This window comes from Onychomys torridus, chromosome 4 (genome assembly GCF_903995425.1).
Source record: "Onychomys torridus chromosome 4, mOncTor1.1, whole genome shotgun sequence".
Lineage (NCBI taxonomy): Eukaryota > Metazoa > Chordata > Mammalia > Rodentia > Cricetidae > Onychomys > Onychomys torridus.
In genome coordinates this window covers 4,294,378-4,315,412 of record NC_050446.1, presented here as the reverse complement: position 1 = coordinate 4,315,412, position 21,035 = coordinate 4,294,378, and the positions used below count along the sequence as shown (strand labels likewise).

Sequence of the window (21,035 nt, the reverse complement as noted above, 5' to 3'; positions counted from 1 at the left end):
CACACCGGGTTCTTCTGTGATCGAGTGATGGGGGCTGTGGCTTTATTGACCATGAAAACTCCCTATATTTTTATGCCTTAAGCTGTAAAGTGCATCGAAAGTAAACCACTCCATAGTGCATAAAATCGGGCCCGTTTTAAGCCACAGCATATTAACCAGCTAATGGCAGACCAAAGGGCGTTTTTATCTTTTGATTATTACATTAATCTTGCATTAAAATTATCTATGTGATTATCACAAAGTACTGAAGATAATAAATTTAGGAAATAGTTGGCTTGTTAAGGACCATTTTAAAATGCTTTTGTCAAATTAAATGTGCCAAAAATACACTGCAAACACTGGGTCCACTGAGTGCAAACGGTATAAGCCAGAGATGGCATTTACCAAGTAGAGAATGCCTCCCGCCATCCCCACACCTTGTGCACACTGTCCCAGATCACGCTCCCCAGCCTACATCCTGATTTATGGCTCTCAGCTGGTAACTTGGCAAGGCTGTGGCCGAGTGAGGCAGGCCTTCTGTACCCGTGCGCTAGCCTGTGCTTCCCACTGTTGATGACTAGCACGAAAAGTTTGGAGGGACATTGTTAGAGACTCAGCCTGTGCAGCTGCCCTCCTCCAGAGCCTTCAGCTGCCTTCTCCAGCCCAAGATTCGGCTTTCGAGCCAGGACTTTGAGAAGTATGAGAGTGACACACTTTATGTTTTCACAGAAAGCCCAGGCAGAAGACAGAGAGCCATGAAGGAAACCACGTCTGAAGGGGCACAGGTGGCCCTGAGAAAACACACACTCCAAACCTCAGCCCTCTGCAGCCTCTCAGCCTTGCTTTTCTTACTGGCTCTGACTGGTGGGGTGCAGTGGACATTGAGGGAGTCCCATGCCAGGCTGTCAGGAGGCTGAAGGGGAGTTTTGTTGTGACGTCACATTTTTCAGAAGTGGAGGGTGGGGTTGGGGGGATATCATGTGACAACCAGGGCTGTAGAGCTGGCTGGACAAAGATGGGAGGAGGGGGCGTTCTGAGAGGCAGCCCACACCAAGTGACTGAGCAGCCTGCACTGGCTCCTGTCCACTGTAAAGCAAGGGCCTCATGCTGGCCTGCCAGGCTGCAGCAGCAGAAGCAGCCAGTCCAGGGTCACCAGCCCAAAGCAGGTCCCTTCCACCCCACGCTCTGGCCTGGGTGAACAGCCAGTGCTGCCAAGTGACAGCCATGTCCTCTTGCTCTCTAGGTCAACTACATCCTGGAGTCACGAGCAAGCACTGCCCGGGCTGACTATTTTGCTCAGAAACAAAGAAAACTGAACAGACGTACAAGCTTCAGCTTCCAGAAGGAGAAGAAGTCAGGGCAGCAATGACACCGGCCTTCAGGCTGTTGCCACAGCCCAGCTTGTTTGCAGGCCAGGTGCCCAGAGTCCACCTACATCCTGCAGTGCCTGAGCTCCCAGGCATAGGGCTGCTGGGCTCTGGGAGGAGGTGGAGAGGTAGGGGGTGCCCTACTCTGGAGTCCGGGGACATTGCCATTGGACTGAAACCTGGCAATGGCTTTCAGTAGCAATGCCCAGGAGCCAGACCACCTCCTGGAGGAGCGCCGCCCTGTTTGCCGCCTGGCAGTGCCACCAAGGATGTATATAGCCATGCCAGATATCTCCTTGCAACTTGATCACATTTCTTAAAGCAGACAAAGAACAAAAATGTACATTTCTTTTTTTTTTTTCTTTTAATAAACAGGTGTACTCTTTATCATGGTTGGTATTGATGGAGCATTTTTGGGGGGCAGAGGATTGACTATATTATCTTCTTTAAAATCTGTTCCTGTATTGAACAGGCAAATTGCAAAAGCTGTGGTCGGAGTTCTCAGAAGCAATGTTTAGGGCTTAGCCAGTAGTTAACTATGCCATTTGTTTAAACGAGTTCATTTGCTTTGAGAATAGCATCTTCTAGAAGTTAGGAACAAGGACCTTCCCCTTCAAAGGCCTTCTCAATGTGCCAGTGCCTGTGACCTGAGAGACAGGTGCTGGCAGGGTAGATAGTGTGACAGACAGTGTGTCTCCAGGTACTGAGCTTCTAGCCAGAGTGGTCTCTCATTTCCTCAAAACAAGTGTCAGATGGTCAGCCTGAGCCCAGAAGAGTCTGCTTTGCTGGCTCTGAAGCCTGCCCTACCTTCTTCCCGGTGCCTGCTGAGAGTTGTGTCGGGGTGGGGGTGGAGGGGAGCCCATGTCCTTGCACCCAAAGCCCTGAGCAGAAAAGGCAAGGTACCCAGCACCCTGACACCACACCTCTGACTACACCAGATGCCTCTGCAGACCTCACCGTGGTCCCTCCTGTGACAGCATCTTCTCATACTGTCCTGGGCCAGCGCCATGGGCCAATGTCTCAAGCACCTATGTTTAAAACATTTTTTAAATCATTGTGTTTAAGCATCTCAGAGTCAAGTGTGTTTCCTTGCAAAGGGGTCATCTGAATGAATGTCTCTCTCATTCTGATCTGTTCAGACAACAGGGGCACCCTTTTCTAATGTCTTCCATTCCTATCTCCCCCAAAAAGAAATATTATTTGTAGCTTGCTGTGTATTTGAATTTTTAGCAATTTTATATTTAGATATCTTTGAAATGTAAATGACTAATTTGGTCATTAAATCTTGTCACGTATTCAATATTAAAATACTAAAATAAAAGTAATAAATACCCTCTTGTATATTGCTTTGAATTCCTAAAGCCTTGAGTCTGCAATGCTGAGATGGAGATGCCACAGTGGGTCTTCTGGGGTGATACACACTGGCAGGCAATCTCCCAGCCATGTTAAACTGTACAAAAGCCACATCTGGTCTTCCCTTTACTCCAGGGACGCTGGGATTGTGGGCTCTGCTCTCCACAACTGGTGGTAAGTGGTCCTCAGCTGGCTAGGGTCTCTGGGGCTTGAGTCATCTGACGTCACAGTGCAGGTGCTGCATTAGGTGAGCTGTGATCAGGGAAGGGATCTTAACTCCTCGGGGTCACTGTGAGCCAGCCTGCCAGTCATTGACGTTTTCTAGTCTTGAAGATGCTTCCCTGGCCCTGACGGGGGAGTCTGGCCCAGCCCCATCTCAAGGCAGTTCACTCCTGTATAGCTGGTCCTGAGCCTCTGCCAGCACCTCTGGCTACAGTGCTGACGGGCCCGTGCTTTCTCTATTGACCAATTTGGTCATCCTAACTCCCTGTCACCTGCTGGCTGCTGTGGCCAGAAGTCCTCTGGCTCAGGGCATGGTTCACACCCAGCAATATGTGGCTGTGCTCTATTGTGTCCCTTTCCCAGCTCTGAGCTGGCAGCCGACCTACATGTCTCTGTCTTCATGGAGTCAAAGTTGGGAGGTAGCCCCGCTGGCCATATCCCTCCCCGCTGCTTTTAGGGACTCCCTATCTCCTCAGATCTACTCACATGCAGATCTATCTACACATAATTTAAAATAAATCTTTTAAAAAGAGGAGGTCAAGATCATGACAGGGGAACCCACAGAGACAGCTGACCGGAGCTCCTGGGAGCTCACAGACTCAAGCTAGGGAGCCTGCATGGGACCGACCTAGGCCCTCTGCATGTGGGTGACAGTTGTGTAACTTGGTCTGTTTGTGGGGGTCCCTAGCAGTGGGATCAGAACCTGTCTCTGGCTCATGAGCTGGCTTTTTGGAACCTATTTCCCATACTGGGATGCCTCACGCGGCCATGATGCAGGGAGAAGAGCTTGGTCCTGCCCCTTTCTGAATAGAGGAGGAGTGAATGGGGGGATAGATAGGAAGTGGGGGGAGAGGGGAGGGAAAATTGGTTGGTATGTAAAATAAATGAATAATTTTAATATAAATAAATAAGAATGGGCCGGGCTCCTGTGCTAACAGACTGCACCCAAACTTGAGTGTCTGTCAAAGCTGTGTAATCAGTCATGGGTCCAGCTTCCTCGGGCTGTCACAGCGGCCAGGTCTGGGAAAGGACATTCTTCCACCTGGGCTCACAAGATGACACACTCCAGGGAGCCTAGGCAGGATGTCCACCAAGGATGGACAGTCACAAGTGTGCTTCTCCGGCGTCACCCTTCCCTGGCCACTCCAGGAGCACCTTGCCTACAACTGAACATTTTCTTTTAATTCAGACTAGCAGCCTTTCGCCTTCAAAGCCATTCTAAACAAGCAGAGCCATGCAGTCAGGATTTAGTGAGCACTGTGTGCTCTCTGGTACACTGAAACAAGTATGTGACTATTCAGGTTAACACTCATCCATGTAAGGGACTGGAAGGATGGCTCAACAGTTAAGAGCACTGGCTGCTCTTCCAGAAGACCTGAGTTCAATTCCCAGCACCCACATGAGAACTCACAAGTGTCTGTATCTCCAGTTCCAGGGTATCTTGTGCCCTCTTCTGGCCTCCATGGGCATCAGGCACACGTGTGGTGCAAAGACATCCATGTAGACAAAACACTGTACACATAAATAAGAGGGAAACATTTTTAGACCACCCATCCAGATACCCCCAAAATCATGTCATTCACGAGAGCCACATCCCACACAGGGTACAGTAACTATCCTTGGAAATTTTTGAAAAAAAAAATTTTTGTTGTTTTTTGGGACAAGATTTTTCTATATATCTCTGGCTGTCCTGGAACTCACTCTGTAGACCAGGCTGGCCTCAAACTCAAAGAGATCCTCCTGCCTCTGCCTCCCATGTGCTGGGATTAAAGGTGTGCACCACCACCACCCAACTTGAAAATATTTTTATTACATTGTTTTGTTTTATTTTCTGGGTGGCAGGCACATACATGTGGAGATCAGAGGGCAACTGTAGGAGTTGGTTCTCTCCTTCAACCATGTGAGTCCTGAGATCAAATTCAGGTCATCAAGCTTGCCAGAAAGAGCCTTTACCCACTGAGCCATCTTGCCAACCCTGTCTTGAAGATCTCAACCAGTGTCCACCCCTGCCTGCATTTCAGAGTCTATAGACTCATTTCTATTTCAGGAATCTTGGCCACCCCAGGCCAAGCTCTCCCCCACTTTACAGATGGAGAAAGGAAAGCCACTTGGGGTCCAATCCACCTTTGCTTTCTGTTGCTGTAGTAAACATTGTGACCAAAAGCAACTTGACGCAAGGGTTTGTTCAGCTTACAGTTCCGTGTCACAGTCCATCATGTCACAGTCCATCATGTCACAGTCCATCATGAGAGAAGCCAGAGCAGGAACCCCATTGGTAGGAACTGAAGCAGAGGCCATGGAGGAGTGCTGGTCACTGGCTTGCTCAGCCTGCTTTCTTACAGCACCCAGGACCACCTGCCCAGGGATGGCAGTGGGCTGGTCCCTTCCATATCCATCATCAATCAAAAAATGCCTGCAGGCTTGTCTACAGCCCAGTGGGATGAGGGTAGAGCTTTGGTAGAAGGTTCTTCTTCCCAGGCGACTCTAGTCTACAGCAAACTGACAAAAACAAGCCAGCTTATGTCCTCCTCATGTCTCTGCACCCCCACACCTTCTCCAGCCCACTGATGAGGGCCAGAAGGCAGGGATTGTGGGGCTGGAGGGCTAACGCGTGAATATTTGTTTCCATCAGACTCCTCCACTAGATGCGAAGACCACTAGGGAGTCACCAAAGCAGTTCTCAGCGCAATGGGATTATGTTTCAAGTGGCTCCAGCCTGTTCAGTGTGCAGTTAAACTCCTCTGCCAGCAGGAAAGCTCCCATTGCAGTAGCCACCGCTCACCTCCTGATTAGACAAACACAGACTGAGGTCTGGAATGAAAAGTTAATGCACCCATTTATTCATTTTTCTGACAAGTCACAATAGATTTTTAACTGCCAATGAGTAACCTCCCCAAGGTGCAGAGGCCGTGAGTGGCCATTTCCGCCTAACACCCTCTGCCAGCCGGCTCTCTCCTGGGGCCAGGGCACTGCCAGCTGTGCCCTCTCCTGAACACCACAGCAGCTGCCCACCCAGCCTCATCGAGGTGACCAGGAGGTGGTGATGGCCTCTAGCATGGCAGCGCAGCCCTACTCCTCTGCAGCCAGGGATCAGGACACCCATCTCAATCTGCCTTGGCCTCTGTAAAATAAAAACAGGGAGAGCTTGTCCTGGTAGTTCGGTTTGGCCTAAAGAAGCCAGCTCTGCGAGGGGAAGAAAAGACCGCACTTGGGGCCTTGCTCCAGCCCCAGGGATCCAGCCAAGGAATCCAGAGAGTACTAACATCTACCTCCCTATACTATGTGAGTCCAGACCCATGACCCAGCCTCCGACCCCCTTGTCTGCACAAACATGACAGCTCCCCATGAATACAGTGATGTGCGCAGGCCTGGTGTGTGCATTAGGGCAGGGGACTGGTAGCCATGCGGCCCAGCCACACGCTCTTGGAGAACACACTGGCACACCTCCCCCAGCAGCAGGGCCTCTCCTGCAGGGCAGCCTGGGGTGCAGCAAGGCCTGTGCTTTTCCTCCAAGAGCTTCAGCACCTGGCCCTGCTCCCCTGCCTGTCACATCAGCTGAGCAGCCTCAGGCAGGCCTCATATCTTCACACATTAACTCCTGGGATCCGGGAGAAATGCTGGAAAGCTAATTCTTTTTACACAGATAAAATCTGTCTGTGTTACAGCCCCCAGCTTCCTGAAAGCTAAAAATATTTTAATGTCATATTTCCATGCAAATTTTAGTTTAGAATTTAATATCCTTTTAACATATATTAAATTTTTAGCATTCTTCAGGCCCTTGACTGTGTTAAGAACTTAACTGATGTGTGTTGGAGGGGGAAAAAAAACACAGCTGGAAGAAGCTGTAAATTAAGAAAGTTCTAGAAGCAAGGTTACCACAAATCTTCATACCCACCTCATTTGGGGTGTTATTCTTTTGGCTAGCCCCTGGCATGCTGGGGAGCTGTTGAAAGACTGCAGTCTCCACAGGGACACCAGCTGTGATTAGTGGCTTCCCTGGGGAGTGGAGGGTCCTCACACGAGGTGCTTCCAGGACAAGAGACTTGGCTTTGCGGCGGCTACACTGCTGGGCTCAGGTTTGCTGTGCCGTTTGCCTGCATGAGGCTCTTGAGACATGCTTGGCCATGCCTGTCACCTTGCAGGTGAAGACATAGGAAAGGAGAAGTTGGGGAGGGGCTGCAAAGAGTGGGGTAGCTGCCTTGTTCTGGGTTCAGGGTACACACAGAGTTAAGGACAAAGGTGCCTTCCACTTTGGTTTAAGGAGCAGAGGAGACCTGGACCACAGGAGCCATAGACAGCTCCTGATTCCATTGACGCCAGACTACAACAGCCTGCCTGGACAGTAAGTGACTAGGTTGCTGATGCCAGCCTGTCAGGGCACATCCCATGAGCACAGGAAGCAGCTAAGTGCCCAGCCAGATCCCTGGGAATCCAACATCTAAGCAAGGATATGAGCAGTGCAGCCAGGCTCCAGGACCACACACACCAGATCTACTACAGGGCAGAGCTGCAGAAGCCTTGGTCAGCCGCAGCCAGCATCTTTATGATTCTTCATGCCCCAGGAGCCCCAGATCTTAATAGACCCGTGACCATCTGCCATCAGGGACCCAGAGAGGGCTGCAAAGCCTGTGAATGGTCCATGAGTTCTGGATCTTGGTACAGGCCAACAGCAACCAGGAAAGGCCCTAGCCATTTCGCACCTAGCAAGAAGGTGAGAGATTCAATAGACCCAGGTATGGGGTCTCTCTGAGGTACACTATGGCTGGGCCTCTCTAAGTCACCATTACCAGTGTCTCCTATTCCACTCCCATGATGTCACCCTGAAGGTTCTTAGGAACCAAGTCCTGGGGCTCCCATTCTCCATGTGCGCGGTTGACCTGCCTCTGTGACAGGTGGCTGCTGGGCCCATCTATACAGTAGGAGCTGAGGATCCTGTGGGTGAACATCTTGAGTAGCACAGATTCCCAGAAAAGGAACTCCAAGGATATTCACCAAGTACATGACTAGAGGAGGAAGGGGCCAAAGATCAGTGTGCAGAGACTCCTGCCCAGGGCCTCCAGGTGCTACAGAAAGGGGGTTCCTTCTGTTACCCCAAAATTGTTAGCTTCCTTCCTGTCAAAAAGGGAGATCTGTGGGCAGCTGTGAGGGACCTTCCTTGAAGGGACTCCGATGTTTCTGGCAAACTCCCCCTGGTGGCCACACCACAATCAGGCTCTCTGTCAGCCACATGTATCGCCGTGACCTCCGTTGGTGCCATGGTCTGCACCTGTGCCCATTCCCACCCCTGAGCAGGGTGGCCCCCACAAGGGACAAGGCAGTCCAGGACCCCCGGCCCACCCCGGGCCAGCGTAAGTCACATGCTCACCCTCAGCCAGTCCCTGGTGTGAGGAGGTACAGCTGTGACTGGCAGCTCTTCCAGGACAAGGGCAGAGCACCAGGGGACAGGAAGTGGATGTCTCTAGTGTTTTAAAGTGTTCTCAATTCCAAAGCAGCAGTTGGTACATAGGTCCACAGTGACAGGTCCCAAAGAGGAAGAGGAAGACACTTGGAAATCTGCCCCTGGTTCTCACGCCAGTCAGGCAACCAGAGGGAAGGAGAGCTTACCCAGTGGCAGGAAGAGTGAGCATGTGCAGACACTTGACTTGTATCCCTAGGGAAGGTTGGGCCACGTGCTTATGTATGTACTTGTGTGTGCCTGAGCTGAGAGTCAGTATGTATGTATTTATGTATGCCTATGATATATGAGTTTGTATGTGTAAGTTCATGTGTGTCTATATCCCTGTATGAACACATGTGTGTCCATACATGTCTTTATATGCACTCTGTGCATGTGTGTGTGTGTGTGTGTGTGTGTGTGTGTGTGTGTGTGTGTGTGTACACACATGTGTTGGTTCTAAAGCACTGGGCAAGCCAGCCAGCCACGCACGCCTGCACACCTGCATTGGGCCCCAGGCTGGCTGCCTTCTCTCAGAGGACATGTCCTGGTCTCTGAACAGCTCCTCCTCTCAGCCAAGCAGCTGGCCACCATTTTGGCACACATTGACCTGTCACATCTGATTTGTGAAGTCATGTCTGCCAGGCCCACAGGAGTGTCCAGCTGGGCTCTTTCAGGTCAGGGAGTGTTTTCATCTCTGGCTTTTAGGAGCGATGCAGAGCGAGCAGCCATTACCTTGGTCAGCTGACCACACTCAGCCCTCTGCCTTAGCCCTTCGTAGTGAGGGGAAACTGAGGGCTGGAGAGTCCTTTTGTCTTCCCAGGGTACACAGGGACTGAGAGTGGACCGACCCAGGATTTGAACCAGCCTCTCTGTCCCTCCAGAACCTTGTGGTCCACAGCCTCCCTGCACGTGTTAAGCAGGGCTATTACCAGCCAACACCATACCCTCCTCCTCCTCCAGGAAGCCTACCTGAGCTGACCCAGTCACCTCAGCCCCAGCGCCTGTCCACAGCCATGCAGGGTTTCTGCAAGGTGACTCTGAACCCCGCAGTCCCTAGGAGAAGCCCTTGGAGCCAATGCTGGCAGTGGGGCATGGGATCCCATGTGCTGTTCGGTACTGTGTGGTTCCAGCTGAGCTAGTGTATAAGGGCCAAGCCACACTGTTTCTCTGAGGACACCAGAGCCACCAGACCACCCTGACCCCCAAGCCCGCAGTCACTCCTCTGTTGCTAGTCTGCTTGTGAGCTCGGACTCCCAGAGGGCACATCCTACCCGAGTTCAGGACAAGCCTAGGCTAGGGAGAAACTGCATGATGTTAACGGCTCCCTGAGAGACTCCGTGGCCTGGAGGTTCGCCGAACACTGCGAGGTGTGTGACTCCAGGGTTCCTTCCTGCAGGGTTCCCAGAGCCTCTCTTGAGCCGTCAAGAAAGGTGACAGAGGAACCTAATGCATGTCTGCCTACAAAGTGAAACTCATAGGCAGCCTGAGGTGGTTAGGCCTCCAGAAGAGTAGTCGCCCTGTCCCAGGTGCCAATAAGTATTTATAAGATAAATTGTGACCGTCTGCTGTCCCACCCTGGAACAGGATGGGGAAAGAAGAAAACTGGACCCAGGGCTGTGAGAACGGGGCTAGCCTGGACCCATTCTCTAGTTTCACTGGCTCTTTGTGGGGACAGGAGTGTTAATACATGTCACCAAGGTGACAGCAACATCAGCCAGGTGGCTTCACACTCAGTCAGGAGCCAAGATGAGCCAAGATGGCTGCCTCTCAGCTGCCATGTCGGGCCCAAAGTGGGCTGGAACTGAGGTAAGAGCCCCAATATAACCAGACCCAAAACAAAATTAATTGTTAAGTTGTGTCCTGGCTCCAAATGGGGTAAGCCAAACCCCAGGAGAGCCCCACATCTCCAGAGAATAGGATGGAGCTTGCCAAATATCCCTATGCCCCTGAGGATGCTGGGTAATGACTTCTCCCCTTTTGTCTGTCCCTTTGCTCGACCACCAAGAAGCAGCTACAAAATCAGTTAAGCTTCCAAAGTATGTCTCTCTCCGGAAATCTCTTACAAAAGGCAAAAGATTTACAAGATGTGAAAAGTAAAGCAGGATAATTGTTTTTGGAATGACCCCAATATTTTCACCCTGGCAACCCCAGCTGGGGATCTTGCCCCCATATTTACGATTCCTGGTCCTCTGTGCACTGCTGGGCGACCTTTCTGAGCCCCCCTCTGAGCACCCCAGTCCCTTATCGGGCCTGTAACTCACCCTGACGTTATCTCTCGGGAGGGTTTTATGCAGTTTAATTTAACTCCCCATCATTATTTCCCGGACTTCAAGGTTTTCTCTTTGGTAGTGCCCTTCCTGGGACAAGCATAATGTGTTTGCCATCAAACCCAATAAATATGTTTGTACGGGAGATGGGAACCACTGGGGAGAAGGGCTCAGCCTGAGGATCGGCCCAAGCTCTCATCCCCATGTGCTCCAGGGCTTTTGTGTCCTTGAACATGGTTGGGGGTGGGGGAGGGAAGGCGCCATATTCTCAGGCAGGTGGCGGAGCTGGCTAACAGAACTCAGATGCCGAACGGCTCCCTTCTTCCTGCTGTCCTTTGCTGTTGTGGTAGTCACTGGAGTTGTTAGTTCCCAGCTCACTGGCCTGGAGCCCAAACTGCCTCAAACTCACCACCTCCTGCCTCCACCCTGCAGCGCTACCGCCACATACCTGCAGCAATGCTGAAGGCACAGAAAGAGACGAGAGCCAAGTTTGCAGGCTGTGGATGCAGAGCCAGAAGCCTCCCGACCGGACCCAAGTTTGCCCACCATCGACCGCTGCACTGGGGGCTCTCTGAGTTCCCTTCAAAGGAAGCTTCGGCTCACAGTAGGGATCCAGCCACAAGTCCAGAGGGCCAGTTCGGGTCCCTCTCAGGAGCAGCTATGGAAGGAGCTTTCTGCAGAGAGCGACAGTGGGTGGTTCCAGCAGGAGCAAATTACAGGTTCTTCCCAATGTCTCCCCTTAGCTTCCTCTCCTGCAAGATACCGGAAGGAAATGAGCTCTAAAACATTAACCAGATGTAGGGGCTGGAGAGATGGCCCGGAGGTTAAGAGTGGGACCCAAGTTCAATTCCCAACACCCACCGCAGTGATTCGCACATGCCTGAGAGATCTGATGCCTCCATGGGCACCTGCACATGTACACATACCCACACACAGACATTCACATCTACAGAATTAAAACTAATTCTTAAAAAAAATTAACCGAGATATGGGGTCCACCAGGTGTTCCTATTTCCCATCCTGTGGTAACTGCATGGTTTGGTGCCTGCTACTGAAATGAGGGTGAGATCCTGTCCAGTTTGTGGGACCATCCTCAACCCTGACCAAATGGCCCCAGAGCAGAACCCCCATTGGTTGAGGCCTACAACAAAAACCAAACCATGCTCTAGGGCCCGCCGAGTGGAGGGCACCGAGTGACTGGGGGTCTTTGAGAAATGGTGCTCTGACCTAACTAGAGAAGAGGAGGGAGTGACCAGAGCCCCAGAGAACAGGTTCCCTGCACTGTCAGTGAGGACCAGGGTGGCCTCCGGCACTCTGTAGGTGCCAGGGGCCTGGTAATGACCCTGTGTCCAAGATGCCACTGCAGCCAGAGACACATTGAGACCCCAGGGAACCTCAGAGTCATGAGTGAAGGTCAGTGTGGACGGATGCCCAGAGCCTGCTGATGGGAACAGTGGGGCGTTTGTCACTGCTGTGAGAAGTGTCCATATGGGTCATTGCCCTGTTATTATCTGGGGAATTCATGTCACTGAGTGCTTGAGTCCTTTAAAGATTTTGGATTCTACCAGTCCATTTTCTATGTCATGGACTAGGATACATCATTGTGTGTGTGTGTGTGTGTGTGTGTGTGTGTGTGTGTGTGTGTGTGTGTGTGTGTGTACATGTGAACGTGAGTATGAAGGTCAGAGGTCAACATCAGGCCATTTTTATTTGTAATCCAACTTGCCTCCAGCTACCACAGATCAAGTTTCCACCCTCTTAGCACCTCGCTGTGGGGACTCAATTTCAGCCTCACAAGGCTCTGAACCTTGTTGACAACAGGCTCTGCCTGTGTTTCCCCATTGGACCCTGAGCTTCCTTAATGCAGACAATGATGAGCCCTGCCATACCTGTACCTGAAATGCTGGCTATGCCAGGCCCCAGCTGCATTGTGCCACTGACCAAAGACTCCAGGAGGCTCTGCCCACATGGATCAGAGGTAGAGCACTGGTCCAGCATGCTCAAGGTCCTAGATTCTGATTTGATTTGAGGCTAAGGTGTCTCCTAGCACACAGGAAGCCCTGGAGTCCTCAGCACTGCGTAAGCCAGCTGTTTCAAAGGACACTATAATCCAGCCCTTTGGAAACGGAGATATCTGGCTGGTCCAAATCAGACTATGAACGATGATATGTTTGATTTATCAGCCCAAAGGCATGTGTGGATAACCTATGAAAACCTGAGACTAGCTGAGATGCTGTGCAAAAGCACATGTGGGCAGGAGAAAGCAACTGAGGTCTCAAGCCGCGTCCAGTCCAGGACTGAGGCTTCCGAGGCTTCGGCAGTCACATGTCGCCAGGGCATGAGGAGCTATTTTTGTTTCTTAGAACATGTTCTCAGTTGCCAGGCAGTGGTGGCACACACTTTTAATCCCAGCACTTGGGAGTCAGAGGCAGGCAGATCTCTGTGAGTTCGAGGCCAACCTGGTCTACAAAGCGTGTTCCAGGACAGCCCAGGCTATACAGAGAAACCCGATCTTGAAAAAAGGAGGAGGAGGAGGAGGAGGAGGAGGAGGAGGAGGAGGAGGAGGAGGAGAAGAAGAAGAAGAAGAAGAAGAAGAAGAAGAAGAAGAAGAAGAAGAAGAAGGGCTTCCTATAGTTCTAAACATGCTGGATTAATACCTCCTCTTCTGAACCTGAGGAGCCACATGAAATAAAATGAAATGTTGAGGAGAAAGGACCGTGCCAAAGAAGATGCTCCAAGATGAGGGCATGCTAAACCTGAGGCATGGTAAGACAAAGATGGTGGCCCTGGCAGGAAGCCCGTCTGGCTGGCTGGCTGGCCACCTCCTACCCTCAGAATCTGGCACAAAGAAGGCATATAGAAAGCATTTGTTGGCTGCATGTACGATGTGGGAATGGAAGGATGAGTGAGTGGGGAAGGGCATATTGCTTCGTTTGGCTTCCCTGGATTGGGTCCCCAAAAATGAGACAAAAAGCCACTGCTCTTCTCCCAAAAGGTCTGGGTTCTCCACTGTAGCCAGAGGTGGCCACTGCTGACCCCTTTCCTGGTACCAGCACCAAGAATCTGGCCTGTGAGTATCTGGCCATACCCCTGCTGTAGAGCTGGTGAAATCTGGAGAGACCTCGGCCCTGGGAGGACAGAGCTTCCAAAAAAAAGATTCTCAGCTAAATAAAACGGCAGTGACTAGGGCCACCAGATCCTGCTGGATGGAAACCGAGAGGGCCAAGTGGCCCTCCCTGAGAGATTTATTCCCAGTGGTGGCTTCAGGAGGCCCGCCCAGCTGGCGCAATTAGACTTGGTCTCCCTCCCTCCATTTGGGGGAGGGGAGTCACATTTTTATTTTATCTTCACTGAGCTGGAACAGCAAAGATGGCATGAACACACATTAATTCTGAAACAAGTTATTACAGCTTGATCTGGGATTCCGGGAACACCGCCCCATACTGCAGCCCCATCTCCTCCCTCCCCTCAGTCAGACCATCCATTCCCTCAGGAAGCCCATGGCCAGGCCAGCCAGTCCCCATTGGGCCTGAATGCAAAGGCCCAGAATGGATCAAGCCCAGAGGCAATGCAGCCACGGGCCTAGTGACCATCTGCTATCCTGGGCTTTGACCCCTGACCACAATCTCCATATTCTGTTTCCTCCTTGCCCGTGTACATACAGAATGTCCAAGGTCAAGTTCTGCCTCTCCACAACCTCAGCCTCCAACTGTCTTCTCCTCAGAGACCATGGTCCACTTGGGGCTTCCCAAAACATCAATATCCTACCTAGGCTGGCTCAGGTGTGGCCGCACCTCGGGCGTCATAGGGCTCCCACCTCCCACAGACTTGAGGCAAGACCCAGAGTTCCCCTAGTCTGGGACTCTGTTCACTTCTCCATTGAAAGCTTCACCTGCTGGCTCCTTTTCCTTCTGGAGCTGTAGCCCCAGAGCCTGCCTCTCTGCCACCCAAAGCCCCACCCTTCCTACCTCAGGGTGTAAATGGGTATCTGTGTATTGTGGGGCCTCTGTTCCCCACACCCCCAGTAGATACCAACTCCTGCCATATCTTGTTCTTGAAATCAAATAGTACTTCTTAGGGGCCGGCAAGATGGCTCAGTGGACAAGAGTACTTGGTGTGCAAGCATGTGGAACTGAGTTCGAATCCTCAGTACCCATGGCCACATGCATGCCTGTAACTGCAGAGCTGGGAGGGATGGAAAGATCACTAGGGCTTGTCGGTCACTTGTCTAAGTCCAGGCTTAGTGAGAGATCAGTCTCACCAAGGTGACAGAACAGAACACCTGATGTCCTCTGGCCTCCACATATACACACGTGTGCACATATACCACCTATATACATTTATAGTAATAATAATAATAATAAATACACACTTAGTGCCCAGGCCCAGTAGACATGGCCCTGGAGGAGCAGAGGGAGCAGAGTTTGTCCTGCTCAGTGTGAGCTGGGGGCAAACAGTGGATGTTCAATAAATGACTATTGATGAAGGAGGGAATATGAGTCCCCAACCCTTCCCATCCCTCAAACCCTCTCAGGTACCCCAGCACTGGGCCCAGCCATACTGAAATTGGATGCTTCCAAGGGGCTGGCAGAGTTGGGCCCCGCTTCCATCCCACCCCAGACCTCCCAGGAATGGGACGAGTTTATTGTCATCAGCATCTGACAGCCAACAGGTTCCCAGCAAATAGGAGTCACCATTCAGCCCTGTCCCCCAGTCTTGGCCTGACCCACCTTTTTTTTTTTTTTTTTTTTTTTTTGTGTGTGTGTGGAGCTGAGGATTGAACCCAGGGCCTTGTGCTTGCTAGGCAAGCACTCTACCACTGAGCTAAATCCCACTGTTCTTGGACCTACTCTTTCACTGTCATTTATGGCTGAACAGGAGTGACCCGGTCAGCTGTAATTGTGTGCATCACCTTCCTGGGGTTGCACCTGGGTTCACCACCACCCCCCCAGCCACACTTCAGTGCCATGAGCCCCCATCTTCTCACATCTAGGTCAGAATTCCTGGGGTGTAGTTGCCAACACAGCAGCTACACCACAGAGTCCAGTCGTCTCAAGACTTGGTGCTGTCTTTGGGGGTGGTGAATGGGGTCCCTGGGAGCCCGCAAATGGGCCCTGAAAATGGGTAAACACGGTCAAGTAATGGCTCACTTTCTAGGTACCAGCAAAGGGTGGGGAGTCATATTGTCCCTGTCGTGAGATTCAGAATGTGTGGTGTGCAGGAGCCTCCTACAAAAGCAGAAAAACGGGTAAAGAATCCAGTCTGTGTCCCTAACCACTGTGCCCTGGCCAGGGTCAGGGATCCCAGAGTAACCTGCTCACCCAGTGCAGGGCGAGCAGCCACTGGGGAGCTCACAAGTTCTGAGCAGGGCTGTCTGGACTTAAAAACTGCCTAGGTGTGCTGGGTGGTGGCAGCACGCACCTTTAATCCCAGCACTCGGAGGGAGAGGCAGGCGGATCTCTGTGAGTTTGAGGCGAGCCTGGTCTATAAAGTAAGTTCTAGGACAGCCAGGACTGCACAAGGAAACCCTGTCTCGAAAAACAAAAAAAGCTCACAACAAAAAAGAAGCAGCGGCCTAGGTGTGGATAAAAGGGAATGAGACTAGATGCCCAACTGACCAACAGGGGAATCCAGTTGTGGGAGAGGACACAGGCATACCATGGGCACCAGTGGCTTCAGCTTTGGTGGTCTGAGGATCTGTCATTGCAATCCTCCAGCCCCTGCACGCAGGTGCCTAAGTGCGTGGCACCTGATCTTGGAGACTACACCTCTGTCTGGCTTGGCTTAGCGATCCTCAAACTGTGTCCCACTGGTCCACTTAGCAGACAGTCTGTGGACTTTTGAGTCCTTGTACTGGGATGACCTGAGGTCCTCTCACCAGATACCTGCCACGCTGCCCTCCTGGGTCACTTCTAAGCTCGACCCCAACACACACACACACACACACACACACACACACACACACACACACACACAAACACACCCTGGTGCCTGGGGACCCAGGCCAGGCTGAGGAGGGGATGCACGACTTTCTCCAGTGTAATGCCGGGGTCAAGGGAGTGAGCCACCGCGGCAGGGCCCATGGACTCTTGCCTCGCAGGAACTGAGACCTTCTCCCACTACAGATGACGGCAGGGCGGGGCACGGAGGGAGGCCGCGACGCCACCGCCTGCAGCTCGGCGCGGGAACAAAGGAAGCACCGGGCGGCGGCCCTGCATCCCACGCGCGTCCCCGGCACCCACGCCCATGCGTGTCGCGCACACGCACCCCAAGTACTCGGGCACACCACGCATCCGGGGACCCCAACTCCGGCACACCGCCCCTGCGAGAGTGTGGCCCGCCTTTAACACCAAGGCCCTGGAGCGGCAGCTGCAGGGACCTAGGAAGCTGTTCCAGAGTTTCCTCCACGTCCAGTGCCCGTGCGTGGCTGGCTCTGGCAGGCCTGGGGTCAGCCCTATGCCCCTAACTGACACGCGCTGTCCGTGGACCCGGACGGTGGGGATGACCACATCGGCGAGGAACAGCCGGGACTAGACCGCGAGGGAGCGCAACTGCAGCCTTGGGGCGCCACCTACGGCCCAGTCTGGGTCGCAAGCTTTCTGCCGAGCCGGCAAGACTCTGGGTCTCCAGGTGTGACTGTCTGTCTGTCTCTTCCTTCCCTCAGGGACGCCCTTTAGACCACGGCCTTGGTCCGGGGATGCCAGGGCAGACAGCCCACCGGGTCCTGCTCCCCCCTTGAATCAGCTGCGGGCAAAGGGGTGAGCGCCAAGCTGTCCATAATCCGAATCTTCCCCTTCACCCCAAGGAGGTCCTGCAGGGGAAACTGAGACCTAACTTGGAGTGTGGGTTGGGGAAATGGACATGTGGACTCCTGGTACCACCACCCAGGCACTGTCTTCTGCGTCCAACTCCTACGGAACCCTCCTCTGCCTGCATCTGTACCCCACATTTAGCCCCATCCCAGGGTTTCTAAATAATCACACCAGGAAAAGCTAGCCTGTGGCCCCAGAAACACCAGCCACAAGTTCTGAACAGGGCTCCATTTTCTGGTGTTCCCCCACCAGCCCCTGCTGCACTGGAAAGCAGCATGACTCCCAACGTTGAGGACACTCTTGGGTCAGGAGTCATGGGAGGCAGAACCGGACAGCTCTGGCTTGGGCAGCACCTGAGCTGGGGTGGAGTCTCCCACAGCGCACGACCCACGACCAGCACCTGAAAGCCAAGCTACACTGAGCTTCTGAGAAGACCAAGTGACATGACACTCCTACCCCACCCTTGAGAAGTAACCTCTAGCACACACACACCAGAAGAGGGACAGTCACGTGGCTCAGAGCCTCCAAGTGTTCAACACACCAGAGTCTGGGCCCAAGTTATCTTCACCATGGGAGAAGAGCATCAGCTCATGGGTCACTCCACGTGGCAAGGGTCACGTGGTAAGGGTCACTCCAGATGGTAGGGAGCACACTGATATACCCAGGGGCAAACCCAGAGGTCACTGCTAAGACCTGGGGCTTGGCGGAGTTTGTGGAGGGATCAGAGCTGAGAGGATTCTCCAGAACTCACAAAGAGGTGGTATTAGTAAGCCCTGAAGTAAGGAGTGGACCATCTCACTGGAAGGTGTGGGCTTGCAAGGAGGTCAGCCAGTGTCATGTGTGATAGTGAAGAGGGGCCTTGAACAGCAGGCAGGCCAGGGTTCAAGTCCAGGTTCAGCGCGGCCTCCCACAGACAGCCTTTCTAAGCAGGTCAAGTGAAGGTGACCCTGCTCGGGTGGGCTAGCACAGTGGCCACAGGAAGTCTCCAGGGGAGACTGTTCTTCAGAAGAGTAGCAAAGGAGGCATGGCAGGGATGTCGTGAGAGGTCACCTTGAATGCCACTCTGAGGACAGTGAGGAGCTATGGGGGACTGGACCTCACAAGGGTGATTTGGGTCTCAGAGGGGTCTGACCCTCGTCCTTGGGAAGGCTCTCCCAACCTAGCAGGTCTCACACCGGGATCAGGCTTTAGGCTTCCCTTCTCTGACCCAGTTCTGAGAGGTTCAGGCTCCCCTCCCCAAATCCAAGGCCGGGCCTGCCTGAAAGGCCCAGCTTCCACACCAGGTTGACACAGATAAGCCTCCACCCCTCCCCCACACTGCACAACCTCCCCACACCCTGTGCAGTCCCCGCCACAGAGAAAGGGCAGTGGCACCACCATAATTTCTATTTCCTTCTAAACAGACATTCCCAGATCTGCTCCCACAGAACCAATTAAAGCACCTGCCGGGACCGGCTTTGTCAGCAAATTACTTCAGGCTCCATGGCTCGGGAATAAATCTCAGGCAGATGAAGGGGATGAAGCTGGAGGCACCAGAGCAGTCAGGGGCACCCCAATGGCAGCCGTCCAGCCTGGACCATTGCCCACCTCTGCCAGAGCATTCATTAACGACATGGGACAGCCATATCCAGTAGACCAGGGTGAAACGGTTCCACAGTGGCCTGGATGTTTCCATCTCCTCGTCCCAAAGGCCAAGCTCCCCTGTGCCCTTTCTACCCCTCCAAGCAGAGGGGAACAGTTGCCCCTCTGCAGCATGCCAAGTTCTTCCCTGCTTGGGCCTCCCTCCTAGGACAAAGCTGAGGCCTGGAGTCGGGCGTGGCTGTGGGGGGTTTTAACCCAGTGCAGCAGCCAAGTTCTCAACCAGACCAAGGGAGGGGCGAGTGGGTGGGGTTGAGTAGATGGGGGATGACTCCAACCCTGAGGGTAGGGCCTCCTAGGGAGAATCAGGGGAGCCTGTAACAGGAATCTTAAAGGATTAAATAAATAAATAAATAAATAAATAAATAAATAAATAAATAAAACTGGGGCCAAGTATTGGGGTGAATGCTGGAAGATCAGAGAAACAGAACAAGCCACAGCTTCCTCACCTCACCTTGCCAATTCCTCAGCTGATCCTGTTTTCCCAGACTGGAAGCCTCTGAGTCCTCATCTGAATGGGTCTCAGTTGAATTGCTGCTAAAAGCCTAAAAGCTTAACTGGGCTAGTTCCTGGTCCTCACGCCTTATATACCTTTCTGCTTTCTGCCGTCACTTCCTGGGATTAAAGGCGTGAGTGACCTTGCCTGGCTGTTTCCAGTGTGGCCTTGAACTCACAGAGATCCATTGGGATCTCTGCCTCCCAAGTGATAGGATTAAAGGCGTGTTACCACCATTTTCTGGCTTTTATGTCTATCTAGTGGCTTTTCTGTTCTGTGACCCCAGATAAGTTTATTAGGGTGCACAATATATTGGGGGACACAACATCACCACAAGAGCCCTCTTCAAGCATAAATAGTTCACCAGATAACAGTGGTACTCCCAAAGATAAAAATAACCCTGACTCCTGTGCCGTCTCTGTGGGAATTATGAAAACATACCCTTCTTGGAGAAAATTGTTCTAACTTTAGAAAATGTACCATGCCTATGACCCGAACAGGGCCCCTAGGGTTGTGCAGTGCCCAGTAGCTCTGTACTGTACTCTAAAAAGGGCAAGCACCTATTGAGAGAGGTGGGGACAGCTGTGCCCCACTGCAAACACTGAAGAGCCAGAGCTTCCAAAATGACTGAAAAGGCTCCCTCAGTACAGACCATGCCCCCCAAAGGGGCTGGCCACAGCCACCACTTCATCCTGTGAGTCCTTGCCCAACTCAACAGAAGGTGCAGTGGGAGAAACTGAGGCAACCAGTAATGTGACAGAGAGACTGAGTCTCTGTGCCCTGCGACAGCCAAGGTCCTAACTCCTGCTGGAAGGGTTGGTGGTGGCTGCTTGCTTGTTGAATCGCTGCAATACCACTCACAGCATGGAAGACGGGCTACCGGCCCCTGAGAGAGACCCAGGCTACAGGTGCCCGAGGACCCAGCACCCAGCACCCTATACTTTGCACCTTGGTGTCCCTCAGGCCCAGTGACTGTTAGCAGGGAAATGATGGCACCATTCTAATGGCCACCCTTAGGCCATCCACCCTTGTCTGGTTCCCTTTGCCTGTCCTGACCCCACCTGAGATCTTTTCATGGCTGTGCCCACTCAGCTAGTGGCATCCCTGACATTGCATCCCTGCCACTACTAAGGCTCAGACGTTAAGTAACCTGCAGATTCACACAGCTCTGTACCATGGACAAAGTTTGGGCCCCGGTTCCTCTGGTGCCAAAATGCAGCCTCGGGAGATGCAACCTCAGGACAACTCCCCAAGAGCCTAGATGGTACTGTGCTTTGGATATGCAAAGCACGCCAGGCCCTTAGTGGCTGGGCTCAGAGAGCAAGCTGCTCACCAGCCATGAACCACCAAGTCCCACCAGATGATGGAGGCAGTGAGGTAGAGTGTTAGCTTCGCTGCCTGCAGGCAGGGAGGACTAGTTACCCCATCCCCCAGGGACAGTGACATCCTACTGAGAACTACTTT

At 52.6% G+C, this 21,035-nt stretch overlaps 1 protein-coding gene across 4 annotated transcripts in view; it reads left to right on the top strand.

Annotated features, from left to right (window-relative positions):
• Nucleotides 1-2,687, top strand: part of Mapkap1 (MAPK associated protein 1) — a 207,119-nt gene extending 204,432 nt beyond the window's left edge. For 3 of the 4 annotated variants that reach the window (XM_036185132.1, XM_036185133.1, XM_036185130.1), the window contains one exon: nt 1,223-2,687. In XM_036185132.1, the coding sequence (XP_036041025.1) occupies nt 1,223-1,348 (126 nt within the window). In that variant the 3' untranslated portion in view covers nt 1,349-2,687. The remainder of the gene's footprint in view (nt 1-1,222) is intronic. The other variant, XM_036185134.1, reaches the window with a different exon arrangement.
• Nucleotides 2,688-21,035: the final 18,348 nt, after the last annotated feature.